This window comes from Leptodactylus fuscus, chromosome 8 (genome assembly GCF_031893055.1).
Source record: "Leptodactylus fuscus isolate aLepFus1 chromosome 8, aLepFus1.hap2, whole genome shotgun sequence".
Classification (NCBI taxonomy): domain Eukaryota; kingdom Metazoa; phylum Chordata; class Amphibia; order Anura; family Leptodactylidae; genus Leptodactylus; species Leptodactylus fuscus.
Genome location: NC_134272.1, coordinates 50,315,678 through 50,337,039, shown reverse-complemented (window position 1 = coordinate 50,337,039; position 21,362 = coordinate 50,315,678). Strand labels below are relative to the sequence as shown.

At 43.0% G+C, this 21,362-nt stretch overlaps 2 protein-coding genes across 2 annotated transcripts in view; one reads left to right on the top strand and one right to left on the bottom strand.

The window, feature by feature from the left end:
• The window catches only part of VPS35L (VPS35 endosomal protein sorting factor like), a 46,863-nt gene extending 44,786 nt beyond the window's left edge, over nucleotides 1-2,077 (top strand). The window contains exon 31 of the mRNA XM_075285776.1: nucleotides 777-2,077. Within this exon, the coding sequence (XP_075141877.1) occupies nucleotides 777-875 (99 nt within the window). The 3' untranslated portion in view covers nucleotides 876-2,077. The remainder of the gene's footprint in view (nucleotides 1-776) is intronic.
• Nucleotides 2,078-6,697: 4,620 nt separating this feature from the next.
• KNOP1 (lysine rich nucleolar protein 1) lies at nucleotides 6,698-21,361 on the bottom strand. Its single transcript, XM_075284861.1, has 4 exons — nucleotides 21,301-21,361; nucleotides 15,023-16,238; nucleotides 11,360-11,407; nucleotides 6,698-7,348 (listed from the first exon to the last, which is right to left on the bottom strand). The coding sequence occupies exons 2-4, from the start codon at nucleotides 16,232-16,234 to the stop codon at nucleotides 7,037-7,039; spliced, it is 1,572 nt and encodes a 523-aa protein (XP_075140962.1). The 5' UTR covers nucleotides 16,235-16,238; nucleotides 21,301-21,361; the 3' UTR covers nucleotides 6,698-7,036.
• Between the last annotated feature and the right edge of the window lies 1 nt (nucleotide 21,362).

Genomic DNA, 21,362 nt, shown 5'->3' with positions numbered 1-21,362 from the left:
TATATAACTTTTTGACTAGTCTGATATGCACGTCGGTGATATTAAACTTGCAGTTTTTTGGGGAGTTTAGGCTATCCTCCATATTAGGTTATACTCACATTCACTCTGCGGTTCTGTTGTGACCAGTTTTTCTCTTCCTTTGAAAGAAACAAACTGACAAACACTTTTTCTGTCTGTGGATAAAAGAACAGAAAAAATTGATAAAAAAAATGTATCCATTTAAACCCCTATGAATTCAGAGGGTGCATAAACTCGGAGAGATCAGTTCTATTAGTTTCGGCACTGATAACCCATCACTGTCAAGAGGGCAGGCCTTACAGCTTAGCTATTAGAGTATTCACAGCCAGTGATGAAGGCTTACCATTCTGATAGTGAAGGGCTATCTGTACCGAAATTAACATTATCTCCAACACCAGGGTGCGTACCAGCAAAGTTGGCAGTGCGCTGAATTAAGAGTGTCATGGAAACTTCAGCATCAAATCTGCTGCATGCTCCGATAATGACCTCATGATAGGCTCGTATCAACTATGCTGCATTCCAACAATTATATTTCTATATCTGAATACTTACATGGTGGATATCTATGTTGATCTGCTGCAGTATAAAGCATGAGGGATTATCATGCGTTGAAACCTCTGTTTGGACAGGAGGTGGATTTTAGTATAACTCCTGCTCTGAAATGTATAATAGAGTAAAGTAAAAGGTAGTATACATGGGGGAAAGTACTGCCGGGGTGGTAAGACATTTTTACTAGTTTATTTTTTTTTCTGAACTAGGTTAAAACTCTGGAATACATCAAGAGGAGAAGCAAACAGCCAGACTGTAGTTACCTGAATGACCTGGCGAACAGACTTCCTCTGCAGTCTAGAACCTAGTGACATATATATATGGTGCTGCCAGGTTCGGCCGCTTATAATACATACCTGGTGAAAACCCAGATTACAAAGTGCTGCCTCATCTGTGGTCCTGGAGGATTTAGCCTTGACATTGTTCACATGTATATATGTGTATAAGTCAGTGACATCCCGCTGTGTATCAGAATGTCATTGCAGAGCTGCCTGGTTTTCGTCACAATCATTGGCGCCTCCTCTCTTCAGCTATCCAGAGGTTTGTACAACTCCACAATTTCTGCAGTGTTATCTAGTATGTCGTCCCCCTGCACATCTAATTTCTGTCATCTCTTAACCCAAGTTATACAGCTGCTAAATATATCGAATCATTCCATAACGCCTTGCCCCACGTTGTGTGTGCCATTTGGATTAACAAGGCCACACTCGGACATAGTAGAAATTTTCCAGCTAGTTCCCAACCAACAGATTGCACTGCAGATCTGAAAATCCGCACTGATTTGTTTTCTTCCTCTGCGAATAGGATTTTGTATAACCTGCAGTGTCTGAACAAAGCCTTAAAGGGAACTTTTATCAGGTTCCTTCTGTTGCCCTTAAGGCACGCTGTACATGGAGGAAAAAGGCCCAAACAGACTCAGGAAGTAGAGAATCCAGGCATCACAGTGATTGATATTAGAAGTCTCTGCCTTCCCTGTCCTGTATGGTATATATTCTGGGACAGTAGAGCCATGGCCAGGCAGGGACTCCTAGCATCATAGATCACTATGATTGGTGGAGCCTGGTTCTCCTATCTGGGCTTGGGCTGGAAAATCTGGTCTGTTTATGGAGACCTGTCTATGTGCAACACGACTGAAAAGCAGTATGAAGTATCTCAGCAGTCCGTCACTTATGTGTATTTGTGCAGTAGATACTTTCTTACCTTAAAATCTGCAGCACATGGTCAGCAAGGAGTACAGCAATATTAATATGTCTCTCCTCCCCTCCCCCCCAAAGATGAAGTTCTCAAAAACCACTGCACATTAACACACCGCTATAATCAGCGTATTTGTTTTGTACTTTATATATTGCCCAGTTTAATGGACCAGAATGGTTCCTTTAAGAGGCAAGCATACAGGTGCTATGAACCAAGGTTATTTCATAAAGTACTGTTAAAATCCTAGAATTTAAAGAATGTCTCTGCAGAAAGTACATTTACCCTTTTGTATATAATAAAAAATATTTGTGCCTGATGTCCGTCCATTTGTACTGACTGATACTTTCTACCTTGGCATCTGTGTTCCAGTTTGTATTGTCCTAGATATTGTCCCAACTGAGGATTCTGGAATATATGGTAGGTACAACCTGGATGTGATTACTGGGATGACTGTCAGAATGCCGAAATTCTCTGTAAGGGAGCATAGAGATGCTGCCTGTGTTCTAATGGATGCAGCGATGGTATTCAGCGACGGATGCAGAGATGGTATTTAGCCATTGGTAACAATACAACTGAACTTTCTAGCCACTTCTATGGAGAGCAGTGATTATGCTGCAGCATCTTATGGAAATACTATAGTCAGATGTAATAACTCTGCAGTCAAGTTTAGTCAATTCCGCCACCTATTCAGCATCATATTCCTCCTTGGGTAAGAAATACAGTCCATGCGTAGGACACAGTTCATATGAACGACATGACTATCGCTGTAGTACAATCTTCACATCCTCATGTGAATGCCGTATATTAGAGCAGCAATGATTCAGAAGCTCGTAGCATTATAAAACACTGTGATACTGAGTTCTGGTTATATGGGCCATGGCCACATTTCTCTGCCTAAATGTGGTTGTATGAAACTGGCATCATAAATGCCATACAATTTTGGACAATTTTTAATTTTTTTTTGCCTTGTCCTTAAGTAGCAGAGCTTAGCATGAAAAGAGAGGGGCTTGTCAAAAAGATGACAGGGTATAAAGAGGTTGTCCAGCCCCAAACTGATTTTTCATACCAATGACCTAGGCACAGGATAGGTCATGAATATGTGATGTGACACCCACACAGACCAGCTATTTCCACAGTGTAATGATACCTAAAATATATATGTGGGGTCCAGGTGACTGACCATCACAGGTCACATGACTTTAAAAAAAAAAAAAAATTGCACCTAAATTCTGGAACACATTACTGTCGCCAAGTAAGCCAACTAAAGTAAAATAAAGCTGAACTAATAAAGTGCACTAGATTATCTAGTTATTGGGACAAATCTGGCACAGATTAATCTAGTCTATGTCTGATCTTTCAAAATTAGGTTTAGGATTACTGAAACTGGCACATTATGTTCCCCAATGACTATACACAGTCATTAATTAGCTTTATTTATGGCAAACCATAGGAGCTTAGATATACAAAAAAAATGCATAAAATCATCTATACATTGTCTGTGAATACGGTTCGAACAAGCGAGATCTACTTTTTTTTTTTTTTTTTTATTCAAATTTTTATTGATTTTTCTTTTTTATAAGAACACTATCAGTTACCCGAGACTTCGTCTGCGGGTTGGTGGTGGCGCTGAACCGCTTATATGCACGCAATTGCTGCTCCAGTTTCATGTCCCCCTATCTCTGCTTCCAGTTTCTTGTCCCCCAATCTCTGCTTCCAGTTTCTTGTCCCCCAATCTCTGCTTCCAGTTTCATGTCCCTCTATCTGCTTCCAGTTTCATGTCCCCCCATCTATGCTTCCAGTTTCATGTCCCCCCATCTATGCTTCCAGTTTCATGTCCCCCCATCTATGCTTGCAGTTTCTTGTCCCCCATCTCTGCTTCCAGTTTCATGTCCCCCCATCTATGCTTCCAGTTTCTTGTCCCCCCATGTCTGCTTGCAGTTTCTTGTCCCCCCATCTCTGCTTCCAGTTTCTTGTCCCCCCATCTCTGCTTCCAGTTTCATGTCCCCCCATCTCTGCTTCCAGTTTCATGTCCCCCCCATCTCTGCTTCCAGTTTCATGTCCCCCCATCTCTGCTTCCAGTTTCATGTCCCCCCATCTCTGCTTCCAGTTTCATGTCCCTCTATCTCTGCTTCCAGTTTCATGTCCCCCATCTATGCTTCCAGTTTCTTGTCCCCCCATGTCTGCTTGCAGTTTCATGTCCCCCCATCTCTGCTTGCAGTTTCATGTCCCCCATCTCTGCTTCCAGTTTCATGTCCCCCCATCTCTGCTTCCAGTTTCATGTCCCCCCATCTCTGCTTCCAGTTTCATGTCCCCCCATCTATGATTGCAGTTTCTTGTCCCCCCATGTCTGCTTGCAGTTTCATGTCCCCCCATGTCTGCTTGCAGTTTCATGTCCCCCCATGTCTGCTTGCAGTTTCATGTCCCCCCATGTCTGCTTCCAGTTTCATGTCCCCCCATCTCTGCTTCCAGTTTCATGTCCCCCCATCTATGCTTCCAGTTTTGTCCCCCCATCTCTGCTTCCAGTTTCATGTCCCCCCATCTCTGCTTCCAGTTTCATGTCCCCCCATCTCTGCTTCCAGTTTCTTGTCCCCCCATCTCTGCTTCCAGTTTCATGTCCCCCCATCTCTGCTTCCAGTTTCATGTCCCCCCATCTATGCTTCCAGTTTCGTCCCCCCATCTATGCTTCCAGTTTCATGTCCCCCCATCTCTGCTTCCAGTTTCGTCCCCCCCATCTATGCTTCCAGTTTCTTGTCCCCCCATCTCTGCTTCCAGTTTCATGTCCCCCCATCTATGCTTCCAGTTTCGTCCCCCCCATCTATGCTTCCAGTTTCTTGTCCCCCCATGTCTGCTTGCAGTTTCTTGTCCCCCCATCTCTGCTCCCAGTTTCATGCCCCCCCCCCATCTCTGCCTCCAGTTTTGTGCCCCAGTGTCATGCTTTTCTCTTTCCTGCAGTTTATCCCCAGTTTTATAGGCCCCTTAGATTATGTCCCCCTTGGATATGTAACACAAATAAATAGTTGTACTCACCTTCCCACGCCGCTCTTTCCGCCACTCGCTCACTCCACTGACGCCGGCACCCGGAGGAGTTTCCAAGGCCGGCGTCTGGTTGCTATGACAGCCGGAAGCCCTGCGCTAGCTCCCCGGCCTGTCAGTGTTTCGCTTCGATTGCAGACTATGGCAGGTAGACTTCAATGGAAGTGCCGGTTCTATGTAATGCACTGTATAATACCGGCACCTCTATTGCAGGCTACGCAGCCAATGCTGCAATAGAAGCGCAAGACTGACAGGCTGGAGAGCCAGCGCAAGGCTTCTAGGCGCCAGCGCAACCGGACGCCGGCCCCGGAGACTTGTCCGGGTGCTGGCGTGGAGAGGGGGGTATTGTCAGAAGGGAGAATCTGTCCCACATGGAATGATACGCATCAACATTCAGTTTTAGAGCGTCTGGGATGAGGCATACAGGCAGAAGTGGAGAAGGTTGAGGCGCCAGTCTGGAGTAAAGAGATGACCATAATGAGAAGGCCTCCTTCAGAATAGGGCATAAGATCTCACGTTGGCCCGCCACGTGTCCTGGTAGCCACAGATTTTTCAAGAAGGGCCTTCCATATACAGTTCACAGGAGATTGGATGACATTCTGGATTGACTAGGAGCAGCAAGTTCTGCCCACCAGCTCAGCATAACGGCTCTATAATAATTGTAGGGATTAGGAAGACCAACACCACCAGATCTTTTTGCTTTAGTCATGAGAGACCAGGCCCAATGCGCTGTCTTGTTACGCCATATGAAGTTTTAGAGAGATTTTCCTTGTAGCGAGAGAGCAAACCAAAGTCAGTAAGATGTTCAACAATAACCGGTAATCCTTCTTCTGGGTTCGACACAACAAACAATACGTCGCCTGTAGCTCTGTGGTGCAATCCGAGACACCTCTAACTCGAGGGTTCTGCCGAACTGCCTGAAGCAGTGTTTCTATGACTAAAATGAACAAGGAGGGTGATAGGGGCCATCCTTGTCTAGTGCCATTAGTTATAGTGAAGCTGCCAGTCCGAGTGCCATTCACTCTAAGTGACGCAGAGGGTTGGTTGTACAAGGAGAAGATGGCTGTTACGAATTGCAGGGGAAGGCCAAATTTCACAAGGGCCTATCTCATGAAAGTCCAGTGAACACGGTCGAATGCTTTCTCTGCATCGACTCCCAGAAGGACCAGCGATTTCTTAGTTGAGTGCGCCATTTGGATGACAGGCAGCAACTTGGACATATTATTACGACCCTCCCTACCCTGGACAAAACTGGGTTGATTGTCACAAATAAGGGCCGGAATAAATGGCTGGAGGCGCTTGGCAAGGACTTTTGCCCAAATTTTAATGTCCACATTCAACAAGGAGATAGGCCTATAGCTCCCACATTCGGCAGGATCCTTACCATCTTTTTGGATCAAATTGATGTGCGCTTGTTGAGATTGTTTGGGTAGGGAAGCACCTTCCAGAAGAGCATTGCACCACGTAGCCTGGCGTGGTAGTAGCACATGCTGAAGTTTTTTACAGTAGCTTAAAGGGAGACCATCCAATGATGTCTGACAGTTCCTCTGAAGAGACAGGTGCAAGCAATGCGGGCACAGCGTCCTTAGAAATTGATGGGAGATGTAGGGAGGATAAGAACAAGCGATATCTACTTGCATTACAGTGAGAAACAAGAACATAGCACTAAACCATACAAAGAGGAATGTGTAACAATAGAAATGGAAAGCTTAGAGTCTCCTTGTAACTATAATGTACCCCTTAAATAACGTGTCTCTACCTCAAAAAATATGCACAACACAAGAAGAAAACAAAAACGAGGTAGACAGTACACTCAGAATGAAGAAATAATATATAAAAGTATTTATTAATGTATTACTACAAGTAACACAAGAAGACATACAATACAGGAGAGTTCCCACTAAGGATCCTAAAATGCTTAACCACAAAAAGCCGAAACGCGCGTCGGGTGATCTGCTCGCTACAGGTCCCGGACACTAGTCTTAGCCTCACACATGGGAAAGCATTTTAGGTCTAATACCGTATATTGAACTGACTTTTCAGGGTACTTGATGCATTTGTTTACTTCTGTGCAGGTTTGCCGCTCCTGTACACCCATCCGTAACTACCATTGTAGATGTGTGTTGGTTGCGGCGTTCCAACACATCAGGATATAGTTGTTGGTTTTGTTTGCATGCAAGGTTTTTAACACTTGTATTACAGTGTCATCACTTCATTGCCTAGGAACTGAATGCAAATAAATTCAGTCATCAAACTTTACCGATCTGGATGCATTTTTGTCAATGCAGAAGGTCTTCTTGGGGGTCGGCTGGAAGCCCAAGCCAATTCCTCTGTTTTGTTTCCAGGACATTGCTTTCTCGAACTCTGCTAGTAGGTTCCTCTCTAGAGCTTGTTCTCCTTTCTTCTCCAAGGCCATATTGGCTTTCACCCGGCCTGAGGTTGAAGTCAACGTTGTTTGGTTTCCCTTTTTGAATCCACCCAAAAGTCTAAAGAACTTGTTTTGCTGCTCTGACTCCTGAAATGTAGCCGTGTCCCACTGTCCAAACTTTGTCCCCTATGTAAAGAAAAAAGAAATATTTCACGTCAGTTACTGGACCGATCATAGTCAAAGCTACAACACATTTACTCTCTAAAGGACATGTACCCTAAAAGATCTTGTGCCGTTCTCATCCGTCACAATCTGAAATCTAAGTGGACACTACAATATTCTCACTCACTAGTTTTACTCCACTAACTAGAACTAAGATAGTTGTTGGTTAAAGGAATTTCATTAACATTGTTTAAGCCTCGGCTTTATATTAAATTTGTGTTGTAAGAATTTTTTGTTATGTTATCTAGATTAAAAAAAAAAAAAATCCTAAAATTCTCGGATTTTAAATTTTTGCTACTAAACCTAAAAAGGTTTGAGACCTCCTTTCTCTTCGAGGTGGACCCCGGTCCATAGACACAATGGACTGGAGCAGACCCCATTCACTTTTATGAGAGAGTTTTCTAGGCATGCTCTGTGACCTGGGCAGAGATCATTGAGTAGAGAGGAGAGTAGAGTAGTAAAATCTAAATCTGTAAAATATGCTATTGTGTATGTTATCTACAAATGCATGATAGCCATCATCATCGTTGTGCTGATAAGTGAGGTACTGCTGCATAGAAAACAGGAAGTCACTGCACATTATTTGGCTTAGTGGTCAGAATCAGAGCCTTTAGGATTTTTTAAAAAGTATAGATAAATATAGGAATATTTTAAAACCACAACAAAAATTATATAAGTGTGTATAACATAAAATCTGACACATTCCCTCTAAAGATAGACTCTTCATTGATATTTATGGACACGGAGTATTTTCCTGACAATCTCTATCAGGATACATTTAGATACAACTGCTGACACACATATCTAGCTATATGGTTATAGATGGACTCTTTACACTGCCCCATGCAAACTGTATTAGGGAACAAGCTATCATCAATATGAACCACATATTCCAGATGGGGCTGCAACAATGCTTTTCATAGTGATAATATTACATCCTTCTCGTGTAAGTCCCATTGTTATCAGATGACCAAACTGCATAGAAAGGATGGGTGTAGCCAGTAAACAGCGCACTCCGCCATTCAGTCCTACAGGAATACGAGAAACAGGGCACGGCCTCTCCATTTTGTGCGCCTCTTCCAAGGTAATAAAGCTCTCTAGATACTACACTGCAGTTCCCCGGATCACCTAAACCTGTTGATGTTCTGGTCCTTGGTACAGATAAACGTGATTTATCACATTATAATTTGTATGTTCTCCCCGTAAACTCCAAAGTCATACTGACAGTACACTTCCAATGGAAACCCTACTTGGGACAGTATGATAATGTCTGTAAAACGCTATGGAATATGTCGACGCTGTATAAGAGAGAGAAATAAATAATTTGCAAAAGATTACCTAGGACTTAAAAAAAAAAAAAAAAAATTGTTGCAGATTGTGATGCTTTTTTTTTGAATGGCTACTAGAGGAGTGGGGAATATATAGTACTTATACTTCTAACCTTCTGCACAATCCACTCCTGGCTTTGGCACAAAACAGCAGCAAAATCTGCAATAAAAAAGCTGCATTTCCGCAATGTGGGGGCTCAGCCCCAAAGAGAAACATGATAAGTCATCAGTAAGTGATCTGTGGGGGTCCAATACTCGGGCACCAGAGGCTGCTGTAGTAGACAGGGCGCACAAGCAGGCTGCTCCTACTCAAGTAAGGAGTGAAGGTGCAATCCCCTGCCTGCACACGCTCCCCATCCACTGCTGGAACAGCTGATCTACACAGGATCCAGGTATCAGACCCCCACAGATCACATACTTGACCAATCTGCAGGATAGGTCCTGTAAAATCCACTTGGTACTGGAATATCCTTTAACCCTCCCCTGTCCCTAGACTCCTGGATAACCAGATAGATCAGATGTCAGTGGTCAAAGCAATGACAATCCGTCATCCACCCTGCAGCAACCACATGACGCTATCACTTTGGCAATGTCAAGTAGAACACATCTCCAAAACTGGTAGTCCTTGCCAAGATGGATACAAGTTTCCCTGGCTACACTGATTGGATGTATGTGCTCCCCCTAAGGATGCTGTACGGTAATGCACATTCTCTTGCCAGCCCCCCATTTTGGTGTGTGTTATTGTTGGCTGGTAACACCAACTTCAAAGCTAAACTTTTCAGGCTTCCCAAAGGGTGTTATTAACCCATTGTGGCCCTGTGGAACATAATTACCACATTTCAGGGTCTGCCTTTTCAAGATAACTGTAGGCAATTATTCGCCCAGCGCCGCCAACCTCTCCCCGAAGCCTAAATAATTACCCCGGCAAACTCCAGCGTGCGGACGGCTAATAATCTGCCTCCCATCATCTACAAATTGCTACAATTCTTCAGAAACTTGTCACGTTGTAATGCTCGGGGAGCCAGAATGAAATTTACAATGATAATATAAAAGCTCGGAAAGATCAATTGACTTCTTCATTTACATTACAATTACTCTCTTTTTCCTTTTACTTTGAATTAGACATAAATTGCCGGCGTGCTGACTTGCAGAATGGGAGAGTAGCATCTCTTTATCAGATCTTCTGCGTATAGGACCGGCCTGCCAATAGAGATGGTAAAGTATCTTCTTAAAGGGCTATGCTCATCTAAGGTATATCCACCTGTAGGAGCTGCATTCACATCCAGATGCCAGTATACATCTGGGTCACGGATACAGACAAGCACATGCAAGAAAGCTGTGTATATACAGCCACCTCTCCATTTACAGTGGCCACAGCCCCAGGCAGGACTAAGGCTCATTGGACCCTCATTCTAGAGATAGGCAAGGCCGGCATCTATCAGACATTCATGGGCTACTCTGTGGATATGCCATGAAGCGGACGGTGGCTTTCACCATAGTTGTGTTATAGTTCTGGACCTTGTCATACACGTGACATTTAACCCTGTGAGACGTTGCACGTGTACCTTCACGGACTATAAATGAGAGCGTAACCTACAGAAGACTCTCTTAGCTTCTCTGTGCATTTTACTCTATCTCAGAAACCCAATGGGGAGACTAGGCCCCTTGTCTTGTGACTAGTGGGAGTTCCAGAAGGTGGTTGTCCATCTCTCAGACATTTGTGAGACGTCCTACAGATATAGAGAACGTCTTTCAGAAATAGTGCTAGATTCCAGAAACAGCGCCACTGCTGTCTATGAGTTGTGTCTGGTATTGCAGCTTAACTCCTGACTTCTATGGAGGCAATGCCTTATGTCACAAAGGAACAGCAAGGGAAAGTACCATATACTATCTGGCTGCTTCCCAAACCCTATTCCGTAGAGCAGATAACCTTCTGTACATCAGGAGACATTTTCAGATATGACTGATGCTGCTGAACCACACTGCCTATAGAGAGAAAACAGAGGGAGCCATATGCAGAGGGCAACGTATGGATCTCATACCCCAAATATAAAGCAATGGTTTCCATATCTTGTACTAGGGAAACCCATGTTAGATAGAATGACTCGGAATCAATCTGTGCAGTTGGGCTGACAGACTCCCTTTAAAATGGGTTGTCCAGCCCCAAATCGAATTTTCATACTGACGATCTATCCCGACCTACCATAGGAGCGTCCTTTATAGCGGCAGTTCCTATGAAGTGCAACAGCACTCCTATAACTTGAATCGGAGTGGCACCTATTCACTAGCGGCTTCCGATACCCTAGAACAAATCATCTGTGAAGGGTCCGGATGTCAGACCCCAAGAGATCACATACTGATGTGAAAATGTGATTTGAGGTCGGAGAACCCCTTTAATAAGACTGAAGAGATTAGCCTTATACAATTTCTAGAAAAACAAACTTCACAGGTTGAGCTTTTCTTTCCCCATCACACAGGTCTGGCTCCTACTTGTACTATATAATATTTCAGTGTCTTATATATAGAATAAATAACACTGACCATGTATACATAAGGAATTACAATAAGACATAGATAGTATAGCATTGCTATGGCACCACAAGCCTACCCCTAATAAGTTTTATTTTAGTACAAATTTTTCTACTACCTTGGTTTGTCCAGACTCTTGGGCATCATCTTCTTTCAGAGCGTTTACCTGGAAAAGAGGCAAATACTAAGACAAAGTCTAATACAGAAAGTGCAGCACGATCAAATCTAACATGGTAAAATATTGTATAGAGACTTCAGTCTCACTCACAAAACAGTTTACTAAGTCAACTGAGTCAGAGACTTGAGACATGATCACACACATCTTAAAGGGATTCATGAAATTAGTAAAAGGAGGAAACATCACCACTCTACCCCATAGGTTGTGTGTGGTATTGCAGCTCGGTCCCATTTACATTTCCAAGAATTGTTCTATGTAAAACTCCTCCTGGAACGGACTAATAAATATCACAGCTGTTACATGCTGTTTTCAATGCTATATTTTACATTTTTCTAGCATTATGATTATGTAGGAGTATAACATCCACATATTATATTAGCCCACAACATGACTATCCAGGTCTATACTTTAAAGGTCAATTTACCGCATGAGTGTTTCCACCTTGTTTTGACACCCGTTGGACCTCCGTGTGCACCTCCTAAGTCATAAAAGCAATGTATTCAGAAATGCCATATACCTCGAGACACAACAAGACCACCCCCTTAGACCAGATTTACTGTCACAGACTTCAGTTCCTCCTTACATCTTGTATACTGGCTACGTTATTCGAGATGTCTTGTTGAGCGACCACACAACATTTTTATAGAAAATTGGTCTTCTAAGAGGGTGCTCACCTAAACCAGGCTTCACTGTACAAGCAAAAAGGGTAAAAATCATCTCCATATAGTAGGACAGAGAGATCCCTCACAGACACTAGGAATGGAAAAGTGGCAAAATGTACAGCCGGGATGCCAAAACTGGACAGGGTTAGAAGGTAGATTCCCTATATAATACTGTCTAATTCTTGGGTGCAGATGTTTCCGGTCTTAATGTAAGAATAATGTGATTTAGTGATGACACAAGAGTAACGTGACTTTTGTTCTTAAGCCATGCAACACATACAACAGGAAATAGAAAGCCTGCAAAACTACAATGGGCAGGAAGCTGCAGAGATTAAGACAGGCAAGGATTTTTCAGTACAGTCACATGTAGCTATGTATAGGTCTGCAGGCTCATCCCATAGGTAATGATGTATCCCAGGGATAGGGAACGTACGGCTCTCCAGCTGTTGCAAAACTACATCTCCCAGCATGCACACTTGCTCTGCTGTTCTTGGAACTCCCATGGAAGTGAATGGAGCATGTTGGGAGTTGTAGTTTCACAGCAGCTGGAGAGCCGAAGGTTCCCTATCCCTGATGTAGCCCATAGTAACCAAACAGATCTGGAACAAGCCTATACTTAGCAGTATTTGGGTGCTGTATGTTACTCATCTCAGGTTTTTGTGTATATGAAGTACATAAAGCTTGATCATTGTGGTCCTATCCCAGTGCAGTCAGCAGAAATACAAGGGCCACAGCACTGATCTGATCTGCAAAGGTTGCTGTATTTGCTTCACTGCCCATCAGACATTAATAGTTTACCCCAGTGGTGCAACTAGGAATGGCGGGGCCCCTTGGCGAACTTTTGACATGCCCCCTCCCCCCCAACCGGTAGCGGCTGTCACCGGGCCCCTAATGTCCCGGGCCCTGTGGCAGCTGCCTCCGCTGCTATGGCGGTAGTTACGCCCCTGGTTTACCCCAGTGATGAGATCTATGTCCTTCGTAAGACAACCTCTTTATAAGGGCTGGGGGACTAATCGAAAAATAACCGGATATCAACCAGGATAAGCAATTTTGTTCACGTCGCTTATCCCCATAATATAAGTGAGCTGAGCTGAGCTGTTACTCACCTCTCCTGAGCAGTGGAGCTCCCTGCTGTGTTCGGTGCTGATGTCAGGGCCCACTGAGGCCAAATTGTAGCACAGGTCACATGGCGTTGTGATGAATAGATGTAAGCATTACAACCCTGCACGAACCATATCCTGGACAGTAAGAAGCAGCAAAGACAGCAGGGAGTCCTGGAAGAGCCCAGGAGAGGTGAGTAACACTGTTTTTTTATGTTTGAGCACCTCCCCTAGGCCTCCACATATTATACTCCGGGGTATAATTACATCTCTGATTCGGCACGCTCAACTCATACTGTAAAAGGAGCGTGATCTAAATAATGTCCCAAATTAATCGTAATCAAGATAAAATGCCAGAGTAATCACGATTTTGATTGTAATAATCGCCCAACTCTAGCCTTTATAGTATATAAAATGCATAGAAGGCTAGGTTTACATCTGCATCGGCCTTATGAAATAATAATTCTGTAATATCTTAGAATTATTCTTTGTGCCATTTTCGGTGGGAACAACAGAGGAGTGGCATAGAGCAGAGGATTAAGAAAAGCTGCTCCAGAATTATTGTTATATATGGAATACAAATTTTTCCTAAAAGAAACATGTCACGAGAGGTGACAGATTTTTTTTTTCAAAGAGATGCGTTCGCCACCTTCACCAGTCTGAGCGCTTCTCATCACTCATTCTAGGCACAGTTGGAAGTTTTTCTCTGGCCCCCACCATTCCTGAACAATCAGTGCAATTTGGGAAAATTCACACTGAGCTTTATGCACACCTCCTAACTCTCCCATTCATTTCCTCTAGCTTATTTTTGTTTCTCTACCTGAGCTAGAGGAAAAAAGGAGTGTCGTGACCTACGGTATCTTCAGGCAATTTTTGCCTTTCTAAGCCCAGTGAAATAAACAGGAGGCAAAAAAAAATGCCACCCATTTATGTCCATGGGGTTTGCTAAGCAGAAGATAAGTCCAAGCACCTGAAATGGATGGGAAAGTTGAGAGGGTTTTTTCATTCCGATAGATTCTGCCTGCAAAAAAACTCTATGAATCTGTATTCCCTTAGTTTTGATGCCTGACCTACTACCTCTAATGTCAAGTGGGTGGTATCAGGCTGAAGCAGCTAAGAAGTGCGACTCAGAGGTATGACACCATCTTCTGATTGAAGGTATTTGTCAAACCTCCTTGCCTGCTCCTGTCTGATGCTACACACTTAAAGGGGTTTTCCCTTAAACATATTTAGATTTGGAAACAATTAAAAGTTGAACATTTTTGCAAATACAAATAATTAAAAAATGTACAGAATTCTCTCAGTGATGAAAATCTGTTGTCTTGACTGGTTGCCAATGGACATGACCCCGAATACAAGAACTTTCTATGGTTGGGCACGTGTCAGAAACCCAAACATGATTTCCTCCTTATTGTACATACATGTAAAGCTAATATAGCCTCAATAAGGAAATCACAACTGGTTTTCAGAGCTCTTGCATTCATGGTCGGATCCTTTGGCAACCAATGGAGACAACAGACTGTCACCACTAAGATGGTTAGAGAAAATCTTTAAAATTCAGCAAAACATTTAATTAATTACATTTGCAAAAATGTTTGTCTTTTGTCTACAAGTTTCAATATGGTTATGTTTGTGGGAAATATTCCCTTAACATTAGAGAATCTAGTTGACATACCAGGTACCAAAACTACTTGCGCTGACTGCTAAGGAATGGTTCAGGCTAGAGATTAAAGGCTGCAAAGAGCTCAAGTCCGTGGCGGTTGTTAAAGGTCCTCTTTAAGGGTGACTTTCAGTAATAACAATGCTCACTACTTCTGATGTTTGGGATTAGCGATACATACTTGTTTCTTGCTTGCTTCTTTAGAATTTTTAGTGTCCTCTTTAAGTTTCTTCTTGTTTGGAACGTCATCTTCAGAGTGCTCCTCCTTTTTCCTCTTCTTCTTCTTTGACTTCTTCTTTTCTTCTACATGACCAGTCGCATGGAAAGAATCATCTGTACAATCCTCTAGCTGAGATGTCTCTTTTTCTTGTTTTTTCTTTTTTTTCTTCTTCAAGTCTCCTTCAGAAGTAATATCACTGTCCTTACTTAGGATTCCATACAGATCAGGGTTTGCATGTCCTGATTCCTCATCAATGTTTGAGCCTTTGCGTGGTTTCTTTTTTTTGGAAACTCTTGAAGAATTTCCACCTTCTTCGCTATGGTGGACATCATGATCTTCAATATTTTCTTCTTCTGTGTTCACAGACATAGCCTTCTTTTTCTTCTTCTTTATCTTTGCATTGTTGGACATCTTGGGCTGGTCCTCTTCTGACGTTCCCACCAGTTCAGAAACTTCTTTTTTCTTTTTCTTCTTCTGATTAGACAATTCAGGCTGGTCCTCTACAGATCTTGACTCATCCTCAAGCTCAGAAACCTCTCCCTTTGTTTTCTTTTTAATTGTTACCATGCCCGTTATCTCAGGGTTGTCCTCTATAGAACATTCTGAGTTTGATGCTACCATCTGCTTTTTCTTTTTTTTCTTCTTCTTCTGGACAACAGAGTTATCAGCAAAAACATTTCCAGTTTCCTGGCTTTCATCTTCAGAGTTGTCTTTGGATGGTTTAGCTTTCTTGTGTTTCTTTGAGCTGGACATGTTATCACTGTGGGAACAGTTTAGTTCATTAGTTGTATGGCCTGTGGGGACATCCTTATCCATAAAGAACAGATTTTCTTTTGTTTCCTTCTTCTTCTTCTTCTTTTTAATGACAATATTGTGTTCAGACGTTATACTCCTATCCTCAGTTATAGCTCCACCTGTGAGGACATGTTCAGCTGTGCCTTGTGAATTTAATGTGCCATCATCATTGTCAGCGACCATCTTCTTTTTCTTCTTTTTAGTTACAATTTCCTTACTGTTGAGCTCCCCTGATGTCGAATCTTCTGCAGTATTTTTATTTTTCTTCTTTTTTGGGACCTCATCATTAGTTTGTGGCTCATGCTTGCCATGCTTCTGTTTCTTCTTCTTCTTTTTCTGTGTTATTTCAAGGCAAGTTGTAGATTCCTCATCACTCATGATGCTGTATAAAAATAAGACCTTGAATTATTAAATTATAGTGTATTATATTAAGAAAGAGTACAAACCTTATAACATCTCACTGTAAACTGAAAAAATATAGAGAGAGTCTATCATTCAGATTTTCAATTTTTAGCTAAGCCTATCTTCATGTAGTCAACTTGAATATCTGAATGATAGACTCCATTTATATGGTTACTGGATTTGTACAGAACTATATTTTGTACAATTATATCTTATAAGAGAAAGATGCTACTTGCCCTTATCAGGCTTCTTTCTCTGCTAAACCGACGTAGGCTAGGTTCACATCTGCACGATGGAGACTCCGCAGCAGAAACCGCCAGAAATCGATAGAGGACAAAGTCCTGCAAGGTCTATAGCACTCCAGTTCCTTCGTTAATGACACCACTGCAAATGAAGGCGATATTTGCTGACAGTTGACGGCAGGACATGTAATGTGCACTGTGCCGTTTAAGGGTTTAAAATATGGGCCAAATAGCAGGATGCATCAGAACAAAACACTTCCTAATGTATATCCTGTATAAATTCAGCCCTGTTTATCTGATTTATTTTCAGGTCAATGACATCACAGCCACATGTGACCGCAGACGTGCGAGAGATTTATTACATGTGATTTCATTGGAGGGGAGAGTGGAGAAGGGAGGGATACACAGGGAGATGCATTATGGTAAATGTAGTCCGGCAGGGGTGTGGAATGAAAGTTCCATCTTTGTCTGGATGGAGAAGCACAAGGAGACTGGGGAAGTTGCTCGCATTTGTCTGCAGATGAAATGATCCTCTCTAATGATGCTCTATCTGGGCTGCCCAGAGCCTGTTCACCATGTATGCGCCCTCACATAATCACTGCTCCCAACATAGCTAGGTCACAATGGCCTGAATGGTGCGCAATTTGTTGAACCGACTATCTTGCTTCTTTAAGTCCACTGTCTGTCAACTGGGCAAAATAATTAAGTAGAGAATAGAGAATAGAGATGTCCAACAGTGAACAATCTCTCACCGAAAAGTAAAGTACACTACCCAAAAGTAGCATCTAAGACCCTTTTCATAGGGCAACGGTAGAAGCACTTTTACGCCCTCTTGTGGCAAAACCAAGTGACTATGTGCCCAAGACATAACTGCATGTCCAATATTGGAGCAATTTGATCTTTCTATTTGGGTGCGTTATTTTTTTTGTTAATGAGTGTATGTCCTACATGGTCCTGGGGCTGTTCTAAGAGTAAGTTAGAGAAAGGATAAAGATAAGTTTCTCCTCTTCTTACTGTCTGCAGTTTATGGCAGCTAGTCGCTACCCACCAGCTCAGGAAGAACTGCAAACTACAGAAAGAAGCTGTAGTGGGTTAAACTGCTGAACGTAAGTCATATAATGGCAAGATATAGCGTCATTCTCCATGTACACATACTGTATATAATATTTGTAGAACAGTTAGATCACAATATCTCCTCTACACGACCATGGTGGAGTTTGAAAGCAATATCGGTGGAGCATGCATACTCTAGCCATATTTTATGGGAGTGATGGAAACAACTGAGGATTGTTACTAATCATTTAAGCTGGATCCCCCACTGATCAACTGAAATTTCGAACCTTAAAGGAATTATCCCACCAACACAAATACAAAAAAATCAGCTACCCAGTTAGGTGATAAATGGATGATCTCGTGGGGATACACTGATCGCGAGAATAGGGGTCCCAAGTCCCTATTCTGGGGGTGTTTCAATGGAGCAGTGGTCATAGTACCACTCCGTTCAAAGACTGAGGCACTGACAGGATAGTACCGCTCTCCACTATGTACGTCAATCTCATAAACAATGGAATTGTGAAATGCATGGAGAATGACCAGTGCTCTATAAAACTTCTATGGAGCGGGGGACTTGGGATTTATCCTGCAGACTGGTGATAAATGGTTTTTGTGGTATAACATATTTAATGGGGTCTTCCACAAAACACAATCATGTTAAATTTCTAGAATTAAAGATTAGCCATTTTGCAAATTTTTAAGAATTTTAAAGATTTTCTCTAACCATCTTAGTGGTAAGAGTCTTTTGTCTTGCTTGATAGCCAATGAATACAGCCATGAATGCAGGAACTTTCTATGGTCTGGCTCTTGTCAGAAAGCTTGCCGTGATTTCCTTATCAAGACCATAGAAAGTTCCTGCATTCATGCTCGTATCCATTGGCAACTGATCAGGACAAACCAATAAGATGGCTAGAGAAAATCTTTAAAAGTCTGCAAAATTTTTATTTATATTTGCAAAAATGTTTAACTTTCATGTCCTCCAAAGGTAAGGAGTAGGGTTGAGCCGATCTTGACTTTTTAGGATCGATTTTAAAATCCGATTTCCGATCATTTTTCATTCGAACTCGATCTCAATCTCAATTCTGATCCCAATGCAATTCAATGGGATTTTTTTTACTAATCGGAGATCGGATTTTAAAAGCAATCCTATTCACTATACAGCATGGAATCTAACAATTGAACGCTTTAATTGTTAGAATCCACGCTGTGTAGTGAATCACTAAGTAGCCACAGGATTTTTTTAAAATCCTCTGGCTACTTAGTCCCCCCTGGTGTCCACTTAACTGCAGAGATGGCTGCTCCGGTGTTGTTCTTTGCCTCGCTGCCGCTCCACGCTGCTCTTCTCGCCTCACTGACCCCTGCCTCCTAGGTTAGGAGAGTGTGGGCGGGTACTGGGAGAGGAGAGGTCACGTCTCCCCGCCCTGTACCCACCCACACTCTCCTAAGCCACAAGCCCCGCTTTCCTAGCTCTTTAAACACTAACCTGGGAAGCGGGGCAGCGAGGTGAGAAGAGCAGCATGGAGGGCCAGCGAGGCGAAGAACACCGGAGCAGCCATCTCTGGAGGTAAGTAGCTACTAGAGATGTTAGTTTAGTCTCCCATTAGAATGAATGGAGTTAGCCAGCGCGCAGAGGGTTAACGCTGTGTGTCGGCTGCTTCCATTCATTCCTATGGATCCGCAGTGGAGCCTTCACACTGAATATACACTATATACTCAGTGTGAAGGCTAAGCAAAGCATTGTGGGAAATAGTACCGATCTCGATCCCACCTAAAAAGATAGTGTTCGGGATTCCGATCGCGATCGTAAATTTTTCTCGATCGCTGATCAGAATCCGATTTTTTCTGAACACGATTGCTCAACCCTAGTAAGGAGTGTCATATACTGCTGCAAAGCTGACAGTGTGCTGAATTCAGTGTGAGGAATACTGTCCTTCACACTACAAGTCTATAGAAGAGTACTGTCAGGGGAGCATTTCTCCTCATCCAGCGATGACACTGAGCTGTGAGGCTAGCCCCTCTGACAGTACAGTGATATTGGGAGCCGTAACTAATTGCACCAATAACTCTGCAACAGTGGAGGATGCTAGCAAAGTCGACAGCTTTGCTATGATATATAAGACTTCCTACAATTAAAGAGGCGTGAAAGGTTCTCTTTAAAGGGATTCTACCATTAAAAACATTTCTTTTCCCCCTAACACGTCGGAATAGCCTTAAGAAAGGCTATTCTTCTCCTACCTTTAGATGTCTTCTCCGCTCCGCTGTTCAGTTAATATCATGTTTTCCACTGGTATGCAAATGAGTTCTCTCGCAGCACTGGGGGCGGGCCCCAGCGCTGAAACAGCACTGAGGACATCCCCAATGCTGCGAGAGAACTCTCCAGCACCACCTCCATCTTCTTTAGGGAAGTCCTCTTCACTGCGTCTTCTTCTGGCAGTGGCTTCAAACTTCTAGGCCTCGCTCAGGCCTAGGGCAAAGCCGACTGTGCATGCCTGCGGCCACAAGAAAAATGCCTACTTACACAGTATTGTAAGTGGCCAATTTCTTGTGGCCGGCGGGCATGCACAGTTGGCTTTGCCGTAGGCCTAGAAGTTTGAAGCCACCGCTGGAAGAAGACGTGGTGAAGATGATGTCCCTAAAGAAGATGGAGGAGGCGCTGGAGAATTCTCTCGCAGCATTGGGGACACCCCAGTGCTGTTTGAGCGCTGGGGTCCGCCCCCAGTGCTGCGAGAGAACTCATTTGCATACCAGCGGAAAACGGGATTGTAACCGAACGGCGGCGCGGAGAAGACATCTAAAGGTAGGAGAAGAATAGCCTTTCTTACGGCTATTCCGACGTGTTAGGGAGAAAAAAAAAAGTTTTTAATTGTAGAATCCCTTTAATTATCTATAAATCTAAATATGATTATGTTCACAGTAAAATCTCCTTAAAGGTAGTAGTGCAGTAGTAGTTGTGACGGTCCGTTACAGAAACAGGGAAACGGATTGTCACCAGATAATCAGAAAATGTCCCTGGCGTGGTCACATGACCACCCCAGGAATATAGGTAACGATTCATTTTTGATAAAATATGTAATTTAGAAAGTAGGCAGGGGGTGTTTATATTAGTGTATGAATTTCTATTTATCCTGGACAACCCCTTTAATGCAGTCATCATGTGATCATTGTCATTCAGCCACTAGATGGCTAGGTTATGATATATCTCCTATCAGTCTCTCCCATTGGATCTTTAGATCAGCCTGAATAGGCAGCTCTGCGGACTGGGCTGTACAGTTCACACAACAGCCAAGCGATGCCAAGAAAGTAACATGCAAAGATTGTATTAGAACAGAACAAGGCTGCCTAAGCAACACTACTGTCCAGCATTCAGAGCAGCATTGGGAGTATACAGTATAACTGTCTGACAGAGCTGACACAAAATATCTGACAACCTGTCACCTATCAAGTTACAGTGATGCCAGATTACAGAAACTGTACTAATACTAGCAGCATCTGACTCCACGTGGGACCATGATGTGGCCACTATATGAGGGTGCTCTAGAGACACACACATATATATATATATATATCTCACAAACTGCCATAGTGTCCCCATATTCCTTATATGCATGTTTAGTAGTCATACTAATGTCTAGGACCGTCGCCTTTCTCAATCACTCTGTGAGAAGGGAAACCTGTGCATATCTTATAGAACTACAAGTCCCAGGACAGGCCTGCAGACCATGCTAATAGCCAGCCCTACACAAATACCTGAGTGCAGGCGATCAGTGCAGCGCAATATCACCCACGTGCTCCTACACTAGACTTACCCG

What these genes read in the sequence shown, in the direction of transcription:
- KNOP1 (XM_075284861.1), bottom strand. Translation starts at nt 16,234, where the DNA reads ATGAGTGATGAGGAATCTACAACTTGCCTTGAAATAACACAGAAAAAG. An exon ending in AAGAAGCAAGCAAGAAACAA is followed by an intron (nt 11,408 to 15,022) that starts GTATGTATCGCT and finishes CCTCTTTTCCAG; the next exon opens with GTAAACGCTCTGAAAGAAGA. An exon ending in AAGAGTCTGGACAAACCAAG is followed by an intron (nt 7,349 to 11,359) that starts GTAGTAGAAAAA and finishes TTCTTTACATAG; the next exon opens with GGGACAAAGTTTGGACAGTG.